This window comes from Nerophis ophidion, linkage group LG06 (genome assembly GCF_033978795.1).
Source record: "Nerophis ophidion isolate RoL-2023_Sa linkage group LG06, RoL_Noph_v1.0, whole genome shotgun sequence".
NCBI classification, from domain to species: Eukaryota; Metazoa; Chordata; class Actinopteri; order Syngnathiformes; family Syngnathidae; genus Nerophis; species Nerophis ophidion.
In genome coordinates, this window is record NC_084616.1 from 53,397,453 (window position 1) to 53,419,287 (window position 21,835).

General features: G+C 40.8%; 1 protein-coding gene across 16 annotated transcripts in view; it reads left to right on the forward strand.

The window, feature by feature from the left end:
* The window catches only part of LOC133554928 (membrane-associated guanylate kinase, WW and PDZ domain-containing protein 1-like), a 219,752-nt gene that overhangs the window by 125,930 nt on the left and 71,987 nt on the right, over positions 1 to 21,835 (forward strand). For 14 of the 16 annotated variants that reach the window (XM_061904233.1, XM_061904234.1, XM_061904218.1 and 11 more), the window contains one exon: positions 17,798 to 17,917. The exons of 1 other annotated variant lie outside the window; for it this stretch is intronic. In XM_061904233.1, the coding sequence (XP_061760217.1) occupies positions 17,798 to 17,917 (120 nt within the window). Of the gene's footprint in view, positions 1 to 17,797; positions 17,918 to 19,288; positions 19,338 to 21,835 lie in introns of those variants that run through there. One more of the 16 variants, XM_061904230.1, reaches the window with a different exon arrangement.

A 21,835-nucleotide genomic window follows, 5' to 3' on the forward strand; every position in this document is an offset into this window, starting at 1 on the left:
TTACGGAGATGAAAGAAGGCCGTTTTAGTAACGCTTTTAATGTGTGACTCAAAGGAGAGAGTTGGGTCGAAGATAATACCCGGATTCTTTACCCTGTCGCCTTGTTTAATTGTTTGGTTGTCAAATGTTAGAGTTGTATTATTAAATAGAGGTCGGTGTCTAGCAGGACCGATAATCAGCATTTCCGTTTTTTTGGCGTTGCGTTGCAAAAAGTTAGCGGACATCCATTGTTTAATTTCATTAAGACACGCCTCCAGCTGACTACAATCCGGCGTGTTGGTCAGCTTTAGGGGTATGTAGAGTTGGGTGTCATCAGCATAACAGTGAAAGCTAACACCGTATTTGCGTATGATGTCACCTAGCGGCAGCATGTAGATGCTGAAGAGTGCAGGGCCAAGGACCGAACCCATGGGAACTCCACACGTTACCTTAACATAGTCCAAGGTCACATTGTAATGGGAGACACACTGCATCCTATCAGTAAGATAAGAGTTAAACCAAGACAGGGCTAAGTCTGACATACCAATTTGTGTTTTGATACGTTCTAATAAAATATTATGATCGACAGTATCGAAAGCAGCGCTAAGATCGAGGAGCAGCAACATAGATGACGCATCAGAATCCATCGTTAGCAATAGATCATTAGTCATTTTTGCGAGGGCTGTCTCCATGGAGTGATTTGCCCTGAAACCGGATTGAAAGGTTTCACATAGATTGTTAGACGCTAAGTGTTCATTTAACTGCTCCGCAACAATTTTTTCAAGGATTTTTGAAATAAAGGGAATGTGAGACACCGGTCGGTAGTTTACCATGAGGTCAGGATTGAGGTTAGGTCTTTTAAGAAGAGGATGAATAACCTCTTTTTTGAATGCTAGGGGAACAGTGACCGAGGAAAGTGAAAAGTTTATAATATTTAGCACTGATGGACCTAATAATACAAAGAGCTCCTTGATCAGTTTCCCAGGAAGAGGGTCAAGTAAACATGTTGTTTGTTTTATTCCATTTACACGTTGTAACAATTCCTCTAATGTTATTTCCTCAAAACGAGAGAAACTATTTTGGAGGGCAGTATCCGCCGTATATACAATCGTATCAGTGTTAATAGAACCCCGTTGTAGCTGGGACGCATTGTCTTTAATCTCCTTTCTAATGACTTCAATTTTCTTAGTAAAGAATTGCATAAAGTCATCAGCTGAGTGGGTGGAGCTAATGAAAGGAGTCCCTTGTTGGGTTAGCGATGCTACCATACTAAACAAAAATTTAGGATCGTTTTTATTACGGTGGATGAGATTTGAGTAATATTTAGCTTTAGCTAAGGTAAGCATGTGTTTATAAGTTATTAAACCATCACTCCATGCTTGATGGTGCACTTCAAGTTTAGTCGTGCGCCATTTGCGTTCCAGCTTTCTACATAATAATTTCTGAGCTCTACTTTCTTCTGTAAACCACGGGGTACGCTTTTTTGGAGCCTTTTTTAACTTTAGCGGTGCTATGTTATCAATGGTTTCGCGCAGGGCGTCGTTCAAGTTGTTAGTGAGGTTATCAATAGAGCCCACATATTTTGGGAATGGTGCCATTACCGAGGGCAGTAGGTCAGCAAGAGTTGTCGTTGTGGCCGTATTAATGTTGCGGCTGCTATAGCAGTTATTATCATTATTAGTTTGACGAACATGTGTCTGAACCTCGAATTTTATAAGGTAATGATCGGACAATACTCTAGTATACGGGAGTATCGTAACTTTGGAAACGGTGATACCCCTGACAAGCACTAGGTCTATTGTATTACCGTTGCGATGCGTGGGTTCATTTATTATTTGTTTGAGACCACAGCTATCAACTATAGTCTGGAGCGCTACGCACGGTGGGTCCGATGGGGTATTCATATGGATATTAAAGTCCCCCATTATGATTATATTATCGGCGTGTGTCACTAGATCAGCAACGAACTCTGAGAATTCATTGATAAAGTCCGAATAGGGCCCTGGGGGGCGGTAGATAACAGCCAGGTGTAGAGGCAGCGGTGTGACAGACCTCATAGTAAGCACCTCAAACGATTTATATTTATTATTTATGTTAGGACTAAGGTTAAAGTTTTCGTTGTATATTAGTGCGACCCCCCCACCCCTTTCAAGAGGACGGGCAATATGCGCATGTGTAAAGTTAGGAGGACATGCCTCATTTAGCGCAAAAAAGTCGTTTGGTTTAAGCCAGGTTTTGCTGAGACTGATGACGTTAAGATTGTTGTCTCTGATGATATCATTAACTAACAACGTTTTGGGAGACAATGATCTTATGTTTAAAAAACCTATATTATAGGTAGTGGGCTGTTTTAGGGAATTTTTGATCAAATTATCCGTAGTAGCAATATTAATAATGTTGTGTTTATTATGCCCAGTGCATTTAGTATAATTACGACCATATCTAGGAATTGATACGACGGGAATTTTCCGATTGTTTGATTGTTGCTTTGATAAACTGCACGCATCATGGTTAACCACTTCAGTAGAACACATGTTCCGATTGTTTGTTTGTTGCTTTGATAAACTGCACGCATCATAGTTTGCCACCTCGGTAGAACACATGTCCAACTCTGAAACAATCAAAGCAGAAAAAACTTGTTCTAATTGAACTGACTCCTTACCCAGACCAATAGTCTCGCATCTTCCATTTAAATCCGGCTTCAGGATGGAGGGAAGTGGTGTTCTGTGGGGATTAGCCTTCTGCTTTGTTTTTAGCCCCGCTCGACATCCGCGTTTCCGATCACACCGCTGGCGTCTGCTCCGTAAACGGCCCCCGCTGCTACTATACTCCCCTGCTTCACAGGCCGCTGGATGTAGCTGCCGAACTATTCCCGTGCTAGTTAGCAGGTCTAGCAAGCACGCGTCCGTCAGTCCAAAACGGCCCGATATGTCCACATCCAGAAGTGTCTGGCGGTCGTACGTGATCACCGAGTGACCACGATGTGAGCCAGCCATGAAGTTTGCAGAATTGTCCGGTATTTCTGCTAAATGTTCCATCTTTAGCAAGAGCTCCGCGATGTTGCAGCCCGTCCGGGCGCCGCCATTTTGGAGTTCATATAAGTTTAGCTTTGAGATTTACAAATGTCTGTTGGATCAACAGCAGGACACTTCACAACAGTTCATAATCTTCATTGGTTATGCCTCTGAGGTTTGAAAATAGGAGCTGCCAACACTCACTATCAGGAGCTTTGAAACAATACTGCGATCAGCCATTTTTGTTCATTGTTGTGTAATCTGTACGGTATCACTTGCTGCATTTATTGTACTTCTTCTGTCAAGTATTTTACTTGCCCCAAGTTAAAAGAAATCATACAATTCCCAAACTAAGAATTCAGCACAATAAATAATGACTTTTTGTACCTGATGATTTCTTTGGTTACTTTGAATGGTTTGTTTTGTTGTGTCGTCAGCCTTGACATTCATTCATCTATTCATCCCCTATAAGTAATATTTAAACCCGGTAATATACAATTATCGATATTAAATTCCCCTAAAACCATTATTTATATGCTCGTGGTATCATATGATATCATATGATTGAAGAACAAATAATTGTCACAGCTTGATTTGGTGGAATTCCAACAGTTTTCCATTCATTAGAACAATGACTTCTTTTTCAGTGAAATAAACAGTCCACTGATAATTGCAGCTGAGTAAATTGACCAGAACAAGTGCCAAGAGTACAGCCCAGTCATAGTTTCTCTGGCTGGAGAAAAGAAAGATGATCCCAACAATGTTCCACAAAATTTTACAAGGTTTCAGTCACACAATGAGAACATTCAAACTGAGGCTGAACGAGGCCAGGAATCATCCCACAAATAGCTCAAAATGGGTCTGCAGTATTTCTAGGCTACCGTATATGCTCATTCACCAAGAAGAGGATTTGTATGGTCAGAAGTCACAGATGTTTGACCTAAGGGAGGACTTACTGTCTCACAATCTCACAACATGTTGTGTTTCATCATCAAACGTTTGATAGGCTTGATGTCAGAGTGTCTCGAGTTACTTACACCAAACTCATCCACAGTAAGCATATCTTTATGACCTTTAAATGTGGTAACACATTTACCCACATTTTTTGCACAAAGTTGGAAGCATCCAGTCGTCCAAAACAGCTTGGTATGATTTGATCCATGGGGACAAAAGGTGTTAAGACAAATTCTTGATTGATGCCTAATTGTGTCAATGTTCCAAGCATTCACACATATAAGATTCTGCTGCAATAGGGTGAAAGCCTCCTTGCCCAGTTAAAAACTCCTTGTTTTTGGAGTGTACACTTTTGGGGTTTTGGCACCAACCGTTTGGACGAGATCTGATCAATCTAAGTGTATGAGCACGAACTGATGAAGCCTATTCTGATGAGCGGCGAAATGTCTTTCAAGACAAACCAAGCAGTCCAGTTGTGAACGAATGAACGCCCTGAGACGACAATGATGTGGATGAATGAGAACCTTCATGGGTAGATTCTACAGCATTTTTCATCTATTCTTTTTCTTCATTATTATTCCGCCAATTTTCTGTGTGTCAGAACTTCATCCCTGTGCATCCACACCGTTTCAACTTCAAAATGTTTGGCCCACAATTGAGTTCTCTAAGAACAAATCTCAAAGATTTCCTAGATTTTCCACAATCCCCAGTTTTCCGTGGAATGTTTCCCATTCAAAATTAATGGGTAATTTTTTTACAAACTTCCAACATATCCACATTTTTCAACTGATTTAAACCATTACACCTACAACACGTTCCACCGTCCTGAAAATCAAATAAAAAAACGTGTTCTGACAGGAATTCCCGGTTTTTAAAAGCCATATTTTCACCCTTTGTTCTTTCGGTTTCAATGTCAATTATAACCATTTCACCATCCAAAAATTTCACATACTCAGGACATCAAAGTTCCCTATTTTGCTTTTCCAAACAATTCCCCATTTTTCCCAAATTCCAGGTCAACATTTTGCGACTGATTACAAAAATTCAAGCACCAACCCATTCATCTCTTCAAGGGCTATTGTGATATTATCAATGGTTTTGAAAAGTGTGGATTTTCCTGAACTTCCCAAATTTCAAGGAAATTTCCATTCAAATAAATAGAGAAACGTTCTAAAGTTCACACTTCCCAAAATCATCAACCGATTCAAACCATTCTACCATCAACACATTCCACTCATCCCTGACATTCAAACTAAGACTTTTCCAAGGTTACTAGAATTCTGTATCACATACTCCAATTAAAAAGCTTATGAATACATTTCTCGACCGATTCAAAAAATTCCAACACTAGTCCACCCTGGGCTATTGTGCTGTTTTTGATTACCCAACAGTTCCCTTTTTTTCAAAAATTACCAAATTACCTGGAAATTCACCCATCAACACATTCCACTTGTCCTGGACCTTTAACCTAACACTTCCCTAAGTCCCCCCAAAAAATCTGGTTTTCCAGAAGCACCAATTTCAAAATCAACCACTTCAGGGCTTTCTTCCATATTCCAAAATTTCACGGTTGTCCCGAAATTCTCAAATTCCCACAAAATTCCCACTCAGATAAAAGGAAAGATTTTCCAAGTTTCACAATTCCCACATTTCTCAACCAATTAAACAAATACAACACCGACCTGTTCAGCTCATTAATTTTGTCACGTGGCGTTATCTTTGATTTATGCTAACTGTCCCAATGTTAGCGTGTTAATATGAGCATGCTAACATTTAATGCTAGCAAATTATTATTTGAGTTTGTTTTAACCCAATAATCATGTATTTTGTTATTTGCCTCCATCGTACAAGTATGCTAGCTGTTTCTCTGTCAGCATGATAATCTAGCCATGATAACATTTTCATGCTAATGTTTTATACTAGCATTTAAAGGCCTACTGAAACCCACTACTACCGACCACGCAGTCTGATAGTTTATATATCAATGATGAAATATTAACATTGCAACACATGCCAATACGGCCGGTTTCCATCCATCCATCCATTTTCTACCGCTTATTCCCTTTTGGGGTCGCGGGGGGCGCTGGCGCCTATCTCAGCTACAATCGGGCGGAAGGCGGGGTACACCCTGGACAAGTCGCCACCTCATCGCAGGGCGAACACAGATAGACAGACAACATTCACACTCACATTTACACACTAGGGCCAATTTAGTGTTGCCAATCAACCGATCCCCAGGTGCATGTCTTTGGAAGTGGGAGGAAGCCGGAGTACCCGGAGGGAACCCACGCATTCACGGGGAGAACATGCAAACTCCACACAGAAGGATCCCGAGCCTGGATTTGAACCCAGGACTGCAGGACCTTCGTATTGTGAGGCAGACGCACTAACCCCTCTGCCACCGCGAAGCCCAACGGCCGGTTTAGTTTAATAAATTGCAATTTTAAATTTCACGCGAGGTATCCTGTTGAAAACGTTACGGAATGATGACGCTTATGTTGACGGGTGTTTGTGACGTTATTGGTTGGAGCGGACATTTTAGCCCAGCACCACTCATGGCTAAAAGTCGTCTGCTTTAATGGCATAATTACACAGTATTTTGGACATCTGTGTTGTTGAATCTTTTGCAATTTGTTCAATTAATAATGGAGACTATAAAGAAGAATGCTGTTGGTGGAAAGCGGTGGATTGCAGCTGCCTTTAGCAACCAAAACACAGCCGGTGTGTCTTTGTTTGTTGTGAAGCTTTAATATGGAACAGAGATTGGTCGAACGAACATGTTTCTGTACCATATGTCAACCAGCAAGTTTTTTGGATGGGGACATTGTGATATTAAGTCGGCTCTTACCGGAGACTTGAGCGGAGTTTGCGTCCTCCTGCAGCAGCTGTCAAAAAGGCAGCTGTGACTTCCTTGGCTCCTCCATATGGCTTCTCTCAGAGACACTAGTGGTCACCGTAGCCATCCGACTTTCAGGTATTACATGAGAATTTCACTAAAACACTAGTAACACAATAAGCAGATAAGGGATTTTCCTGAATTATCCTAGTAAATGTGTCTAATAACACCTGAATCATTCCCACTGCTGTCACCTTTTTTTTTCTTTCTAGTGCTTCACTCTAACTTTCCTCATCCCAACATCTTTCATCCTCGCTCAAATTAATAGGGAAATTGTCGCTTTCTCGGTCCGAATCGCTCTTGCTGCTGTTGGCTATGATTATAAACAATGTGAGGATGTGAAGAGCCCTACAACCCGTGACGTCACACGCACATCGTCTGCTACTACCGGTACGGACAAGGCTTTATTATTAGCGACCAAAAGTTGTGAACTTTGTCGTCGATGTTCTCTTTTAAATCCTCTTAACAAAAATATGGCAATATCGCGAAATGATCAAGTATGACACATAGAATGGAGCAGACCCTGCCGCAAGTGGAGGAGTTCAAGTGCCTAGGAGTCTTGTTCACGAGTGAGGAAAGAGTGGATCGTGAGATCGACAGGCGGATCGGTGCGGGGTCTTCAGTAATGCGGACGCTGTATCGATCCATTGTGGTGAAGAAGGAGTTGAGCCGGAAGGCAAACCTCTCAATTTACCGGTCGATCTACGTTCCCATCCTCACCTATGGTCATGAGCTTTAGTTCATGACCGAAAGGACAAGATCATGGGTACAAGCGGCTGAAATGAGTTTCCTCCGCCGTGTGGCAGGGCTCTCCCTTAGAGATAGGGTGAGAAGCTCTGCCATCCGGGAGGAGCTCAAAGTAAAGCTGCTGCTCTTTTGCATCGAGAGAAGCCAGATGTGGTTCGGGCATCTGGTCAGGATGCCACCCGAACGCCTCCCTAGGGAGGTGTTTAGGGCATGTCCAACCGGTAGGAGCCCACGGGGAAGACCCAGGACACGTTGGGAAGACTATGTCTCCCAGCTGGCCTGGGAAGGCCTCGGGATCCCCCGTGAAGAGCTGGACAAAGTGGCTGAGAAGAGGAAAGTCTGGGCTTCCCTGCTTAGGCTGCTGCCCCCGTGACCCGACTTTGGATAAGCGGAAAAAGATGGATGGATGGATGGAAATTGAATCATAATTATTGATTGATAGAGGGGATAGAATGTAAGAATAAGAAGGATACAATCAAATGTTCTCAATTTGTGACATTACTCCTCAATAATGAGACTGAGACAATAGTTGTTCACGAATAAAGTGGTGATGTAACAATAAAAATACTCAACATTTCCAATTGTCAACAGTATATAATACAATCACACCAAAATTATTCATCTTATCCGAGCCCTCCACTTTGGGGAATAGCCTGGAAGAACAGTTCCGCTGTCGTCTCACCAGACGGCTTCATTAGAGCTCGCCAAGTCTGTGAAGCATCTCCCGCCACGGGACCACCCAGTCCTACCAGTCCAACTCCCAGACAACTTCACTTTCATCTCGAGCCCCTTAGGTGAATACAAAGTGGTTAGATGAGCCTTTATGTTTTTCAGTTTCACGTGAGGGGTTTGTTTAGTCCCTCACTGTCTGAACGCTTGGTCTTGTCTGCTGTATCGCCTCAATTTAGTGTTTTTACGATTCAAACTACAAAAGCCATAAACAAATCACATCAGCCTTTTTTTTTTACCACTGCACTGCTTGTAAGCATCTTATTATCAGGTGCATGCAGGGAGTGCAGGTGTGCACATTGGCCAGGTAAACATTGGGGTCTTGTGTCGAACATGAGTTTTATTGCTAATCCTGAATAGACCACAATGCATACCTTTCCACATATGGTATGGTAAATATGGTAAATATAGCTGGTATATAAAGGAAAATATGAGATTTCCAACCACCAAACCAACTAATGCTGTGAATATCGTAGGTTGTAAAGCGTAAATTAAACCACAAAAGGGTATTATGCTTGAGATATTTCTCATGCGCTCTCACAGCATTTCTTCCTCTGTTGGATATACCGTATTTCTTTGAATTGCCGCAGGGCATATAGTATGCACCTGCCTTGAATTACTGCCGGATCAAACTCGCTTCGCAAAATAATTAGCGCATGCTTAGTATTACCACCGGGTCAAACTTGTGACGTCACGAGTGACAATTCCCCTGTCATCATTTTCAAAATGGAGGAGGCTTATTTCCATACCGGTAATTTGAAATCGCATAAAGGGAAAAAGATTAAGAGCTATTCATTAGGATTTAAGGTCCAAGCTATTGAAAACCGGTATGCTAAAAAGAACAGTAAGCAGCTATGTTTTATCAATATACCGATACTTGTGGAGAGGTGGAGCCGACGGTCCGACAGACACGCAGGGCATACTGGAGCCCGGCCCAAGATGGCGGCGAGCGAGCGGAGAGGAGGAGCGGAAGAGTGACCTGGACTGAGGTTTTATTAAAAAATAAACAAAGTCAAACTGCTCAAGCCATGTCCTTCCTTGGTGGTCCTGGGAACCCGCAAGATGACGGCTTGAGACCGTCACAATACCGTAGCTGCATGTGTCGAATATGAGTCATTAAATGACTCCCGCTTCCTGGTGGTAGAGGCCGCTAGTGAACCTTCTTGCGACTACTCTTCTGCAGAAGAGTGAAATGAGTGACGTGATATGTGATGGGACGGATTTGAACTGGACCAGCAAGAGTGAGCAGCTTGTGTTTATTAAAATAAAACAGTTTTCTAAACTGGAATTTCAATCGAAGCAGGAGGTAATAAAGGAAGATCTCCATCGAGACAGAGAGACTTTTAAAACTGAAGAAAGATAAGGAAGACTTCTATAAACAAGTAATTGATGCTTTTGATCAGAAGGAGCTGGCATGGACTATATTTATAAGTAAAGGTAACACCATAATAACGTTTTTTTTTTTTTAATTAAATGTGCTTTTCATGATGGTATCCTTACATCACACTCAAATTTTTACTGCATCCCTTTGGTAAGTGCCGGAGTGAGAAGAGGGTTTTAAAATAATTAGCGCATGCTTACTTTTACCGCATGCCTTTGGTAAGCGCAGGAGTGAGAAGAGGTTTGAAATTAATTAGCACCCCGGCGGCAATTCACGGAAATACGGCACTAAAATCCATAGTAAAAATCTTACTAAAGCCATGAGTGGGTCCTACACTGCTCTTCTTTATATGAGGATAATAAGTCATCAATTTGTCAAGATGTTTACACAAATTTATGAGGTTTTATTGGCACAGATGTATACTTCTGCTTTGTCTTCATCCCTGTCGAATTGAATGAAAAACGTGACATAAACTGGGCCCGCTTGCATCATTAGCAATGTTTTAATGGACACAAGTAATCTGAATAAAGGCCCAATCAGATAAAAAATGCTTCTTATAAAATCAAGTGGATGATTTTACTCTGAAACGGTCCGTTAGGAAATACATTTAATTTCAAACAAGAGGGTTTGTTAATGCCAATCTTTCTTCCGAACAACACCACTGTACACACCCATTTAGATCTTGTCTTTGTGGCTGGAGTAAAATTCACCTTCGCTGCAGATGTTTTCTATGTCCGTGTGACACATTTCTGCCTTTGAGACAGCCGGGTGTTTATCAAGTTTTTTTTTAGAAAAGTTCAAGAGGACCTATTATGCAAAACTAACTTTTCTTACCTATCGCGAATTGTTTTTGTGTATTTGGGATCTGCATGAATCCCGAAAATTTGAAATCAAACTATGGTGGTATGTCAGAGTTAAAAATAATTGTGCCTTCCTTCGTACTTACTCCAAATGAGTATTTTGTAAATTGCCCAAATTGTGATAGGTTTCTAATTGTGACGTCAGCAGATATCTCCACATATAGTAAAGTGTCATCGGAAGACTTTAGCCGGAGTCTGCCCTTGTAGTCCATTGTAGTCTATAAATTCCTTATTTTTCTCAACCCTCATGTTGTGGGGCAGACTAGACTGGCTTGTAAAAACCCCATTTCCATATGATATGGGAAATTGTGTTAGATGTTAATATAAACGGAATACAATGATTTGCAAATCCTTTTCAACCCATATTCAATTGAATGCACTACAAAGACAAGATATTTGATGTTCAAACTCATAAACTTTATTTTTTTTTGCAAATAATAATTAACTTCGAATTTCATGGCTGCAACACGTGCCAAAGTAGTTGGGAAAGGACATGTTCACCACTGTGTTACATCACCTTTTCTTTTAACAACACTCAATAAACGTTTGGGAACTGAGGAAACTAATTGTTGAAGCTTTGCAAGTGGAATTCTTTCCCATTCTTGTTTTATGTAGAGCTTCAGTCGTTCAACAGTCCGGGGTCTCCGCTGCGTATTTTACGCTTCATAATATGCGACACATTTTCGATGGCAGACAGGTCTGGACTGCAGGCGGGCCAGGAAAGTACCTGCACTCTTTTTTTACAAAGCCACGCTGTTGTAACACTTGTCTTGCTGAAATAAGGAGGGGTGTCCATTATAACGTTGCTTGGATGACAACATATGTTGTTCCAAAACCTGTATGTACTTTTCAGCATTAATGGTGCCTCCACAGATGTGTAAGTTACCCATGCCTTGGGCACTAATACACCCCGGTACCATCACAGATGCTGGCTTTTGAACTTTGCGCCTATAACAATCCGGATGGTTATTTTGCTCTTTGTTCTGGAGCACACCACGTCCTCTGTTTCCAAATATAATTTGAAATGTGGACTTGTCAGAGCACAGAACACCTTTCCACTTTGCATCAGTCCATCTTAGGTGAGCTCGGGCCCAACCAAGCCGGCAGCGTTTCAGGATATTGTTGATAAATGTGTTTGGCTTTGCATAGTAGAGTTTTAACTTGCACTTACAGATGTAGCAACCAACTGTGGTTACTGACAGTGGTTTTATGAAGTGTTCCTCAGCCCATGTGGTGATATCCTTTACACACTGATGTCGGTTTTTGATGCAGTACCGCCTGAGGGATCAAATGTCCGTAATATCATCGCTTACGTGCAGTGATTTCTCCAGAATCTCTGATCTTTTTGATGATTTTACGGACCGTAGATGGTAAAATCCCTAAATTCCTTGCAATAGCTCATTGAGAAATGTTGTTCTAAAACTGTTCGACAATTTGCTTACAACGTGGTGACCCGCACTCCATCTTTGTTTGTGAATTACTTAGCATTTGATGGAAGCTGCTTTTATACCCAATCATGGCACCCAACTGTTCCCAATTAGACTGCACACCTGTGGGATGTTCCATATAAGTGTTTGATGAGCATTCCTCAACTTTATCAGTATTTATTGCCACCTTTTCCAACTTCTTTGTCACGTGTTGCTGGCATCAAATTCTAAAGTTGATGATTAATTGCAACAAAAAAAATGTTTATCAGTTTGAACATCAAATATGTTGTCTTTGTAGCATATTCAACTGAATATGGGTTGAAAATGATTGGCAAATCATTGTATTCCGTTTATATTTACATCTAACACAATTTCCCATTTCATATGGAAACAGGCTTTGTACATGCACATGAACCCTCTGCTGTTGCCATTTCTATTTCAAAGTCAATCAATCAATCAATCAATGTTTACTTATATAGCCCTAAATCACTAGTGTCTCAAAGGGCTGCACAAACCACTACGACATCCTCGGTAGGCCCACATAAGGGCAATGAAAACTCACACCCAGTGGGACATCGGTGACAATAATGACCCAGTGGGACATCGGTGACGATGATGACTATGAGAACATGATACTGTGAAAGATCAATCCATAATGGATCCAACACAGTCGCGAGAGTCCAGTCCAAAGCGGATCCAACACAGCAGCGAGAGTCCCGTTCACAGTGGAGCCAGCAGGAAACCATCCCAAGCGGAGGCTGATCAGCAGCGCAGAGATGTCCCCAGCCGATACACAGGCGAGCAGTACATGGCCACCGGATCGGACCGGACTCCCTCCACAAAGGAGAGTGGGACATAGAAGAAAAAGAAAAGAAACGGCAGATCAACTGGTCTAAAAAGGGAGTCTATTTAAAGGCTAGAGTATACAAATAAGTTTTAAGGTGAGACTTAAATGCTTCTACTGAGGTAGCATCTCGAACTGTTACCGGGAGGGCATTCCAGAGTACTGGAGCCCGAAATGAAAAAGCTCTACAGCCCGCAGACTTTTTTTGGGCTTTGGGGATCACTAATAAGCCGGAGTCCTTTGAACGCAGATTTCTTGCCGGGACATATGGTACAATACAATCGGCAAGATAGGATGGAGCTAGACCGTGTAGTATTTTATACGTAAGTAGTAAAACCTTAAAGTCACATCTTAAGTGCACAGGAAGCCAGTGCAGGTGAGCCAGTACAGGCGTAATGTGATCAAACTTTCTTGTTCTTGTCAAAAGTCTAGCAGCCGCATTTTGTACCAACTGTAATCTTTTAATGCTAGACATGGGGAGACCCGAAAATAATACGTTACAGTAATCGAGGCGAGACGTAACAAACGCATGGATAATGATCTCAGCGTCTTTAGTGGACAGAATGGAGTGAATTTTAGCGATATTGCGGAGATGAAAGAAGGCCGTTTTAGTAACGCTTTTAATGTGTGCCTCAAAGGAGAGAGTTGGGTCGAAGATAATACCCAGATTCTTTACCCTGTCACCTTGTTTAATTGTTTGGTTGTCAAATGTTAGAGTTGTATTATTAAATAGAGTTCGGTGTCTAGCAGGACCGATAATCAGCATTTCCGTTTTTTTGGCGTTGAGTTGCAAAAAGTTAGCGGACATCCATTGTTTAATTTCATTAAGACACGCCTCCAGCTGACTACAATCCGGCATGTTGGTCAGCTTTAGGGGCATGTAGAGTTGGGTGTCATCAGCATAACAGTGAAAGCTAACACCGTATTTGCGTATGATGTCACCTAGCGGCAGCATGTAGATGCTGAAGAGTGCAGGGCCAAGGACCGAACCCTGGGGAACTCCACACGTTACCTTAACGTAGTCCGAGGTCACATTGTTATGGGAGACACACTGCATCCTATCAGTAAGATAAGAGTTAAACCAAGACAGGGCTAAGTCTGACATACCAATTTGTGTTTTGATACGTTCTAATAAAATATTATGATCGACAGTATCGAAAGCAGGGCTAAGATCGAGGAGCAGCAACATAGATGACGCATCAGAATCCATCGTTACCAATAGATCATTAGTCATTTTTGCGAGGGCTGTCTCCGTGGAGTGATTTGCCCTGAAACCGGATTGAAAGGTTTCACATAGATTGTTAGACGCTAAGTGTTCATTTAACTGCTCCGCAACAATTTTTTCGAGGATTTTTGAAATAAAGGGAAGGTGAGACACCGGTCGGTAGTTTACCATGAGGTCAGGATCGAGGTTAGGTCTTTTAAGAAGAGGATGAATAACCGCTTTTTTGAATGCTAGGGGAACAGTGCCCGAGGAAAGTGATACGTTTATAATATTTAGCACTGATGGACCTAATAATACAAAGAGCTCCTTGATCAGTTTCCCAGGAAGAGGGTCAAGTAAACATGTTGTTTGTTTTATTCCATTTACACGTTGTAACAATTCCTCTAATGTTATTTCCTCAAAACGAGAGAAACTATTTTGGAGGGCAGTATCCGCCGTATATACAATCGTGTCAGTGTTAATAGAACCCCGTTGTAGCTGGGACGCATTGTCCTTAATCTCCTTTCTAATGACTTCAATTTTCTTACTAAAGTAACATACAGTTCTTACTTATATCTGTCAGTACACTCACTTTGGAAGCACTAAAAACTATGACATTGTTGACGAGGAGAAGATACTGTCAAAGTGGAGGCGCGTAAATAAGACCACCCACAAAACAGCGCATCCCAATGAGACAGATGCTGTTTGAAGATGGTTCGTAAAACATAATTTTTGCAAAATTTTGACCAACGAACCACCAATACATTTCATGTAGACCACAAGGAAGAGTTTTTAAATGTACATAGAAAAATTATAATATGACACCTTTAAGAGAACTCAGGATGCTTTGATAGTCAAAAGGTTAGAAGCACTAAGTTGTAAAAAAAACAAGTTCATGAAAATATTGATTTTGAGAAAATTATATAAACAGACAGTGCACCAGAGAAGAGGACATTTTAATGAGTGGGTCAAAAAGCTAGAACAAGCTTAGGAAGTGCTGACAACATGTCGTTGATTTACAACAAAGGCTAAAGTAGTGTTTTCTTCTATTTCCTAAAAAAGACCACACAGGTGGTTTACTCTGATTGCATGTTTGGCAACTGTATAGGCACATCATGACTGGATCAATGTATCTAGTGTCCATGTAAACAGTGGATTTAAGATTCCGATCAAACAAGGTTTGGATCGGATTAAAGAAATGTTGTTTGTGTAACTGTAGCTGTTGCCACCTGCACAGTGGTGTGTGCAACCATTCATGTTTTACTGCCATGCTTTTATTCCAAAGCCTAACTTCTACTCTAGGATGAGCGTTACGGAAATGCAAACTAAGCAGAGGCTGAGTGGACTCAAAGCTGTACCACTCAGGGTGCCGGCAATACTGCAAAGGACTATTATAATGTTTTTAATGGAAGGACAAAATACATGAATACGGAAGGGTTGAACGTCCAACAAACATCTAATTTGATCAAATCCTGAGGAGAAAACAAATAGAGGAGGGTTTTTTTTACGTAACTATCTTTGAGTGATTGTTTATCCAATAGTGGTGCCAGGCCATAATGTGTGTATTTGGGTATATGCATGTCAACACATCTGCACTGACCACAGGTGGTTAATTCAGTCCACCAGCTTTTCTGTCATCTCATTGCATCTCACTGTTGTCAAGTCAAAGGCATTATAGTTCCAATCTCCATAGTGTGGTCTCAGATAACTCCCATAAAGTAAAAACAAAAAAAATATTACAGTTGTTAACTGGAGTTAAAGGCCTACTGAAATGAGATTTTCTTATTCAAACGGGGATAGCAGGTCCATTCTATGTGTCATACTTGATCATTTCGCGATATTGCCATATTTTTGCTGAAAGGATTTAGTAGAGAACATCCACGATAAAGTTCGCAACTTTTGGTGCTGACAAAAAAGCCCTGCCTTTACCGGAAGTCGCAGACGATGACGTCACACGTGTGGGGGCTCCTCACATATTCACATTGATTTTAATGGGAGCCTCCAACAAAAATTGCTATTCGGACCGAGAAAACGACAATTTCCCGATTAATTTGAGCGAGGATGAAAGATTTGTGTTTGAGGATATTGATAGCGACGGACTAGAAAAAAAACTAACATAAAAAAACAAGTTAAAAAAAAACGCTATTGCATTGGGACGGATTCAGATGTTTTTAGACACATTTACTAGGATAATTCTGAGAAATCCCTTATCTTTCTATTGTGTTGCTAGTGTTTTAGTGAGTTTAACAGTACCTGATAGTCGGAGGTGTGTCTCCACGGGTGTCTTGACGCCAGTGTGTCAGGGAAGTCGATGGCAGCTTTATGGACGGCACAAGCTAAGCTCATCTCCGGTAAGAAGCAACTTTTTACCATAATTTTCTCACCGAAACCTGCTGGTTGACATTATGTGGTTATTCATGTTCGCTTGACCGCGCTCTGATCCATAGTAAAGTTTCACCTCCAGGAATTTTAAACAAGGAATCACCATGTGTTTGTGTGGCTAAAGGCTACAGCTTCCCAACTCCATCTTTCTACTTTGACTCCTCCAATATTAATTGAACAAATTGCAAAAGATTCAGCAACACAGATGTCCAAAATACTGTGTAAATTATGTGACAATCTGTCACTTTATTTCTGTTAGTTTTTCGTGTTTTTGTATTTACTTCCTGTTCAGTGCTCTTACTTTGTTGTATTTCCTGTTTTATTCACGAGCACTGTTGTTTTTCTCTTTTCGTTTATTGGCAGCGATTCACACCTGCTGTCAATCAAACTACTGCCTATTTACGTTTCACTCAAGCACTCCTCGGTGCTCGAAGATAAATCTATGTTTGGTGAACTTACTATGCAAGACTGCTTTATGTTTATTTGTTTTCTTATGAGTTCTGAATTAAATTCCTCTTACCTTCACTCCTCTCTCCTGGATTCTTGCATTATCGGGGACACACAACTGCAGCCATGCGAGTTCCCTACAAATTATGCGGTTAAAGCAGACGACTTTTAGCTGTGTGTGTGTGCAGCGCTCATATTTCCTAAAAACCCGTGACATCTTGCGTACACGTCATCATTACACGACGTTTTCAAGACGAAACTCCCGGGAAATTTAAAATTGCAATTTTGTAAACTAAAAAGGCCGTCTTGGCATGTGTTGCAATGGTAATATTTCATCATTGATATATAAACTATCAGACTGCGTGGTGGGTAGTAGTGGGTTTCAGTAGGCCTTTAAGTGAAACAGCATCCTTAGTGAAATAATGCAGATTTTCTTTCAACGTGATCATTCAGTGTGATTCTTTCAATGGTCACACGAAAACCCTTTTTTTTTGGTAATACCTAATGGAAAAGTATAAAGAAAGTGTAGCTTTGAGCATCACAGACACATCATATATTGAGCATATGTTTTTTTATTTATGTCAAGACTCACCAATAAGAAATGGATTTACAATAAGATCAGGTTTTGCTTGTCACTATGACCTTTATTTTATTGTCTGATAAAGCAGGCTGCAGTTTTCCGCGGTGCTCGGAGCTTGATGGTAATGCGAGCAGATCATTGCAATAAGGGGTTGTTTAGTTCATGTGCTTCCACATTGTTTCTATCTCAAAAAGATGACAAACCTCTGACTGATTTTAATCTCTGGAGTAGTTGCAAGTAGAGTTGACTGTTTCTTGACAGCAAAGAAAATATTTGCCTTCACCTCCAGCCGTTTGCTTTTAATTTAAGCCTAGAAACCCACCTAAACTGTCATTTTTCCCCCCCGACTTTAGGTACCACACGTGCCCCCCGAAGAGGAGAGGTGCCAGGGGTGGATTACAACTTCCTGTCTGTGGAGGAGTTTCTAGAACTTGAAAAGAGTGGCACACTACTCGAAATTGGAACGTATGAGGGTGAGGGGAACTCTGAAGAGGATGGTAACTGACATTTTGTGTGACTTGTGCAGGTGTCCCGATTCACCACAGATACAGCGAGCATAACAAATAATACATAACAATTTTCTCACAAACAGGCGGGTTGTATGGCAGTTTATTCAAATTAGACTTGACAACAAGACTGGGGTCAATGTCACAGTTAGTTGATGTTGAACCACGAGATGCAGAGACGGAGGCAGGCATAGAATATGAAAACATGAATTAATTAAAACTAAACAAGAACAAACAAAAAGCACGCACGTGGGCGGAATAACAAACTAAGGGAGCTAGCACTGGAAGCTAGAAAACAAAAAGGAACTTCAGCATGGAAGCTAGGGAATAGCAAACAGAAAAACTGGAAATAACTAATGCTAACAGAAACAGCTTACCGCTACGACGACCAGGACAAAATGTAGCATGACAGGTAGTAGCTGTAACAAAACGACATGACAGGTAGCACGACAAGAGTGACATGTGGCAACGACAATACAAGTCCGAATGACAATACAATGATCCAGCAACTGACACAAGACAAAGCAGGTACAAATAGGAGCGGGCTGATTGGCAACGGGTGTGGCCATGTGCCAATCAGCCGCAGCTGAGGAGGAACACAGCACTCAGGGAACAAGACAGGAAGCTAACAAAATAAGAGCATTAGACAGGAACTAAAGACAGGAGATACTAAACACAGAGGAAACAGAAAAATGCAGAGGAAAAAACTAAAACATAGACAAACTAGGGGAAAGCCTGACAGTCATGTGACCGCAATGTCTCATATTTTAGATAACTTCCTTACGCAAATTTGGGTTATGTATACCTATGGACGCAGACCGAATTCAGTACTTTTAAGGGCACAGTCTAAATTCCATGGGTAAGACTGGGTGTCGATTCATGTAAAATCAAACGGTGCCATATTTCAGTATTTGTGTTGATTATGACGTCACGTCTGTTTGAAGACCAAACACTTGGCGGGGAAACAATCACTCAAGCAGCACTCGGAGCAGAGTCCGCTAAACTGCCTCTCTGTAGTGTTGCAATTTTCAATGAATACAAAGCAAGTATGCCCAATGAAAAAAAAAAAAAGTACTGTAAGTTTCGGATTACAGTATAAACTGCTACTTTTATTCTACGCTTTGAACCCTGCGGCTTTTAAAACGATGCTACCAATTTATGGAATTTGCTTCGCTGACGGTCATATTGCAAAAAGTCAAAACAAAACAAGCAAACACACTGATTAGGTGTGTTATTGTTTGTGCTATGGCGCCATCTTTTAAAGAGTTGTGCTGCATTGCCCTTCTGTTTAGGATGAGCTTTGAACCGGAAGAACAATTGACGTCTTCTAGCCGTCCATAGAGTTCTACTCATATGGATTCTTCATTCATTAATCCAAGCAACGTTTGTAAGTTTTACAGTATAACTAAAACAATTCTTCCTTACTAAAATGTCCAATGTCTGATGTCTGTAGGAGTGTTTTCATGCATATTTGTATGTGCTATCATAATGTAATGAAGCTTGCGTGGTCAGCATTAGCTAATATGCTAACATGTGTTGAGTGTATTAACTTACTATGGCATTCATTTTGTATTGTTTCAGTTTTGTAAATTCACCAAAACATCACTGTGGAATTATTGAGCCTGTTTAGCTGATTGGAGAGCTAGCTTCCACAGCTAGTGGATCCAGTACAATGACTTTGTTTTGTTTGATCAGCGGTTTTACTGCCTTGTTACACACACCTTTTGGAAACAATTAAGGTATGTAAATAAGAATTAACAATATAAGTATGTGTAAATAATTCATTACACAATGTATATCTCATTTCACAACATATATGTCCGTGGTTTATAATCCAGTACGGCTAATATTTGGAAAAAACATATGTTTCTTGTAAAATTTAGTGGGTGCTTAGTGCTTAATGCAAATTTACATTGGCTTTGCAATAGACATGTTACTGATTAGCATTACCCTTTTTATATACTATTGAATGTGGTAATAATAACTACAACTACAACGCCTTCCCCAATACGACTATTGGGGACGTTGTGGCGCAGTTGGGAGAGTGGCCGTGCCATCAACCTGAGGGTCCCTGGTTCAATCCCCACCGTCTACCAAAGTTGTCACATCCATTGTGTCCTTGAACAAGACACTTCGCCCTTGCTCCTGATGGTTCGTGGTTAGAGATTTGCATGGCAGCTCCCACGATCAGTGTGTGAATGTGAGTGTGAATTGGTGAATGTGGAAATAGTGTCAAAGCGTTTTGAGTACCTTGAAGGTAGAAAAGCGCTATAAGAGTATAACCCATTTACAATCAAACAGGAACTGTGTAATAACTACAATGCTTACAGTACAAACAAACTTTGTAGGGCGCAATATAAGACTAGACTGACATATTCTGCTTCATGCTACTTCCTAGCGAGACAACATGTTGTAGCCTATAGACTATTGCCATCCAAAGTCTTGGAATTGCAACTGAATGCAAAGTCGACTTTATAATACTTGCAAATGACTCTCAGAAATGTAACAGAAGAACAAGATATAACAAATGGACTGCTCAGTTATCATAATCAGCTAATTTTTGAATGTTACATTAAAAATGATTTTAAAAAATTTGACATTTTTATAAAAAGCACTGAAAAAACAAGGGATTTGATTTTCACAGACAAACCACAATTAAATCAATAGTAACAATAAAAAAAAAAGTGCACATGCTGGAATTTGAACCCAGGTTCAGGCCACTAACCACTGAGCTAACCATTGCACTACCATACATAGAGAACACAATGAATCCTTGTTTTAAGGCTGCCTACTAAGGGCTTCCGTTACCGAGTACAAATTAAAACAAAGACACAGTTCAGGGCTCCCAGAATGTCTAAATAAAACGGGAAGGTTGACATGTTAGGTGTAAACATGTGCCGCATGTTGTCTAGATGTGTGCATAAAGTGAATGTCTATCTGCAAGGCTACACTATGTGTTTTTAGGCCTTGGAGTAAATGGTACAACACTAATCTGCTTGGCAGCGGTCCACAGCTCTGTGTTGGCACACTTCTCCCTTTCACACAGACAATGTCACAAACATGTCCATAGGAGTCTGTGACCATCCAGCAAAATGAGGAAGCCTGGCTTCATTCGTAATGCATTACTGTAACTCCGTTATTTTCGGCGGTAACTAGTAGTCTAACGCGTTATTTTTTATATTCAGTAACTCAGTTACCGTTACTACATGATGCGTTACTGTGTTATTGTATGTTATTTTTTATATAGTATCGGCCAGAAACTGAGAAGATCTGAGTGTTTTATTGGAAACCTGCGGTGTCATCCTTCTTATTCTTCCTGTGTCACAAAGAAGAGAAGAAACGCGCTGTGTGTGTGTCTGTATTTACTAACAAGACATCATGGCGTAGCCGAAGCTGAGTTTCTTAACATGGAGATATTCTCACTACTTTTGTCTAGCACAAAGAAAAGAACATTTTAGTTAAATGTGAGACACAGACTCCGATGCCACTTCACCTCCACTTAAGGATTTTAATGCAGGGACTGTTAGACAGGACAACATTGATAGAGCCATTGCAGCGTATGTGCTAGAAGAGATGCAGGCTATTTCTACAGTGGAGTCACTCGATTTCAGGCAGCTAATTAGCATGATAGCAGGCTTCAAATGGCAAATGGCACAAAAACATTTTCCAAGTTCCTGGACACAGTGGACAGTGAGTACATAACCATGAAAAGCAAGCTAAAGAAGACACTCCAAACTCTGTCTCTGCTCATCATTCAGCACTGACCGCACACACACTCTGTCAATTCTCTTATATACTCTTTCATTCTAGACTTCTAGAGTGTTTTATTATCCCATCACTCTAAATGTATACATTATAAAGTTCACAAACATAAAGAGGAATCCG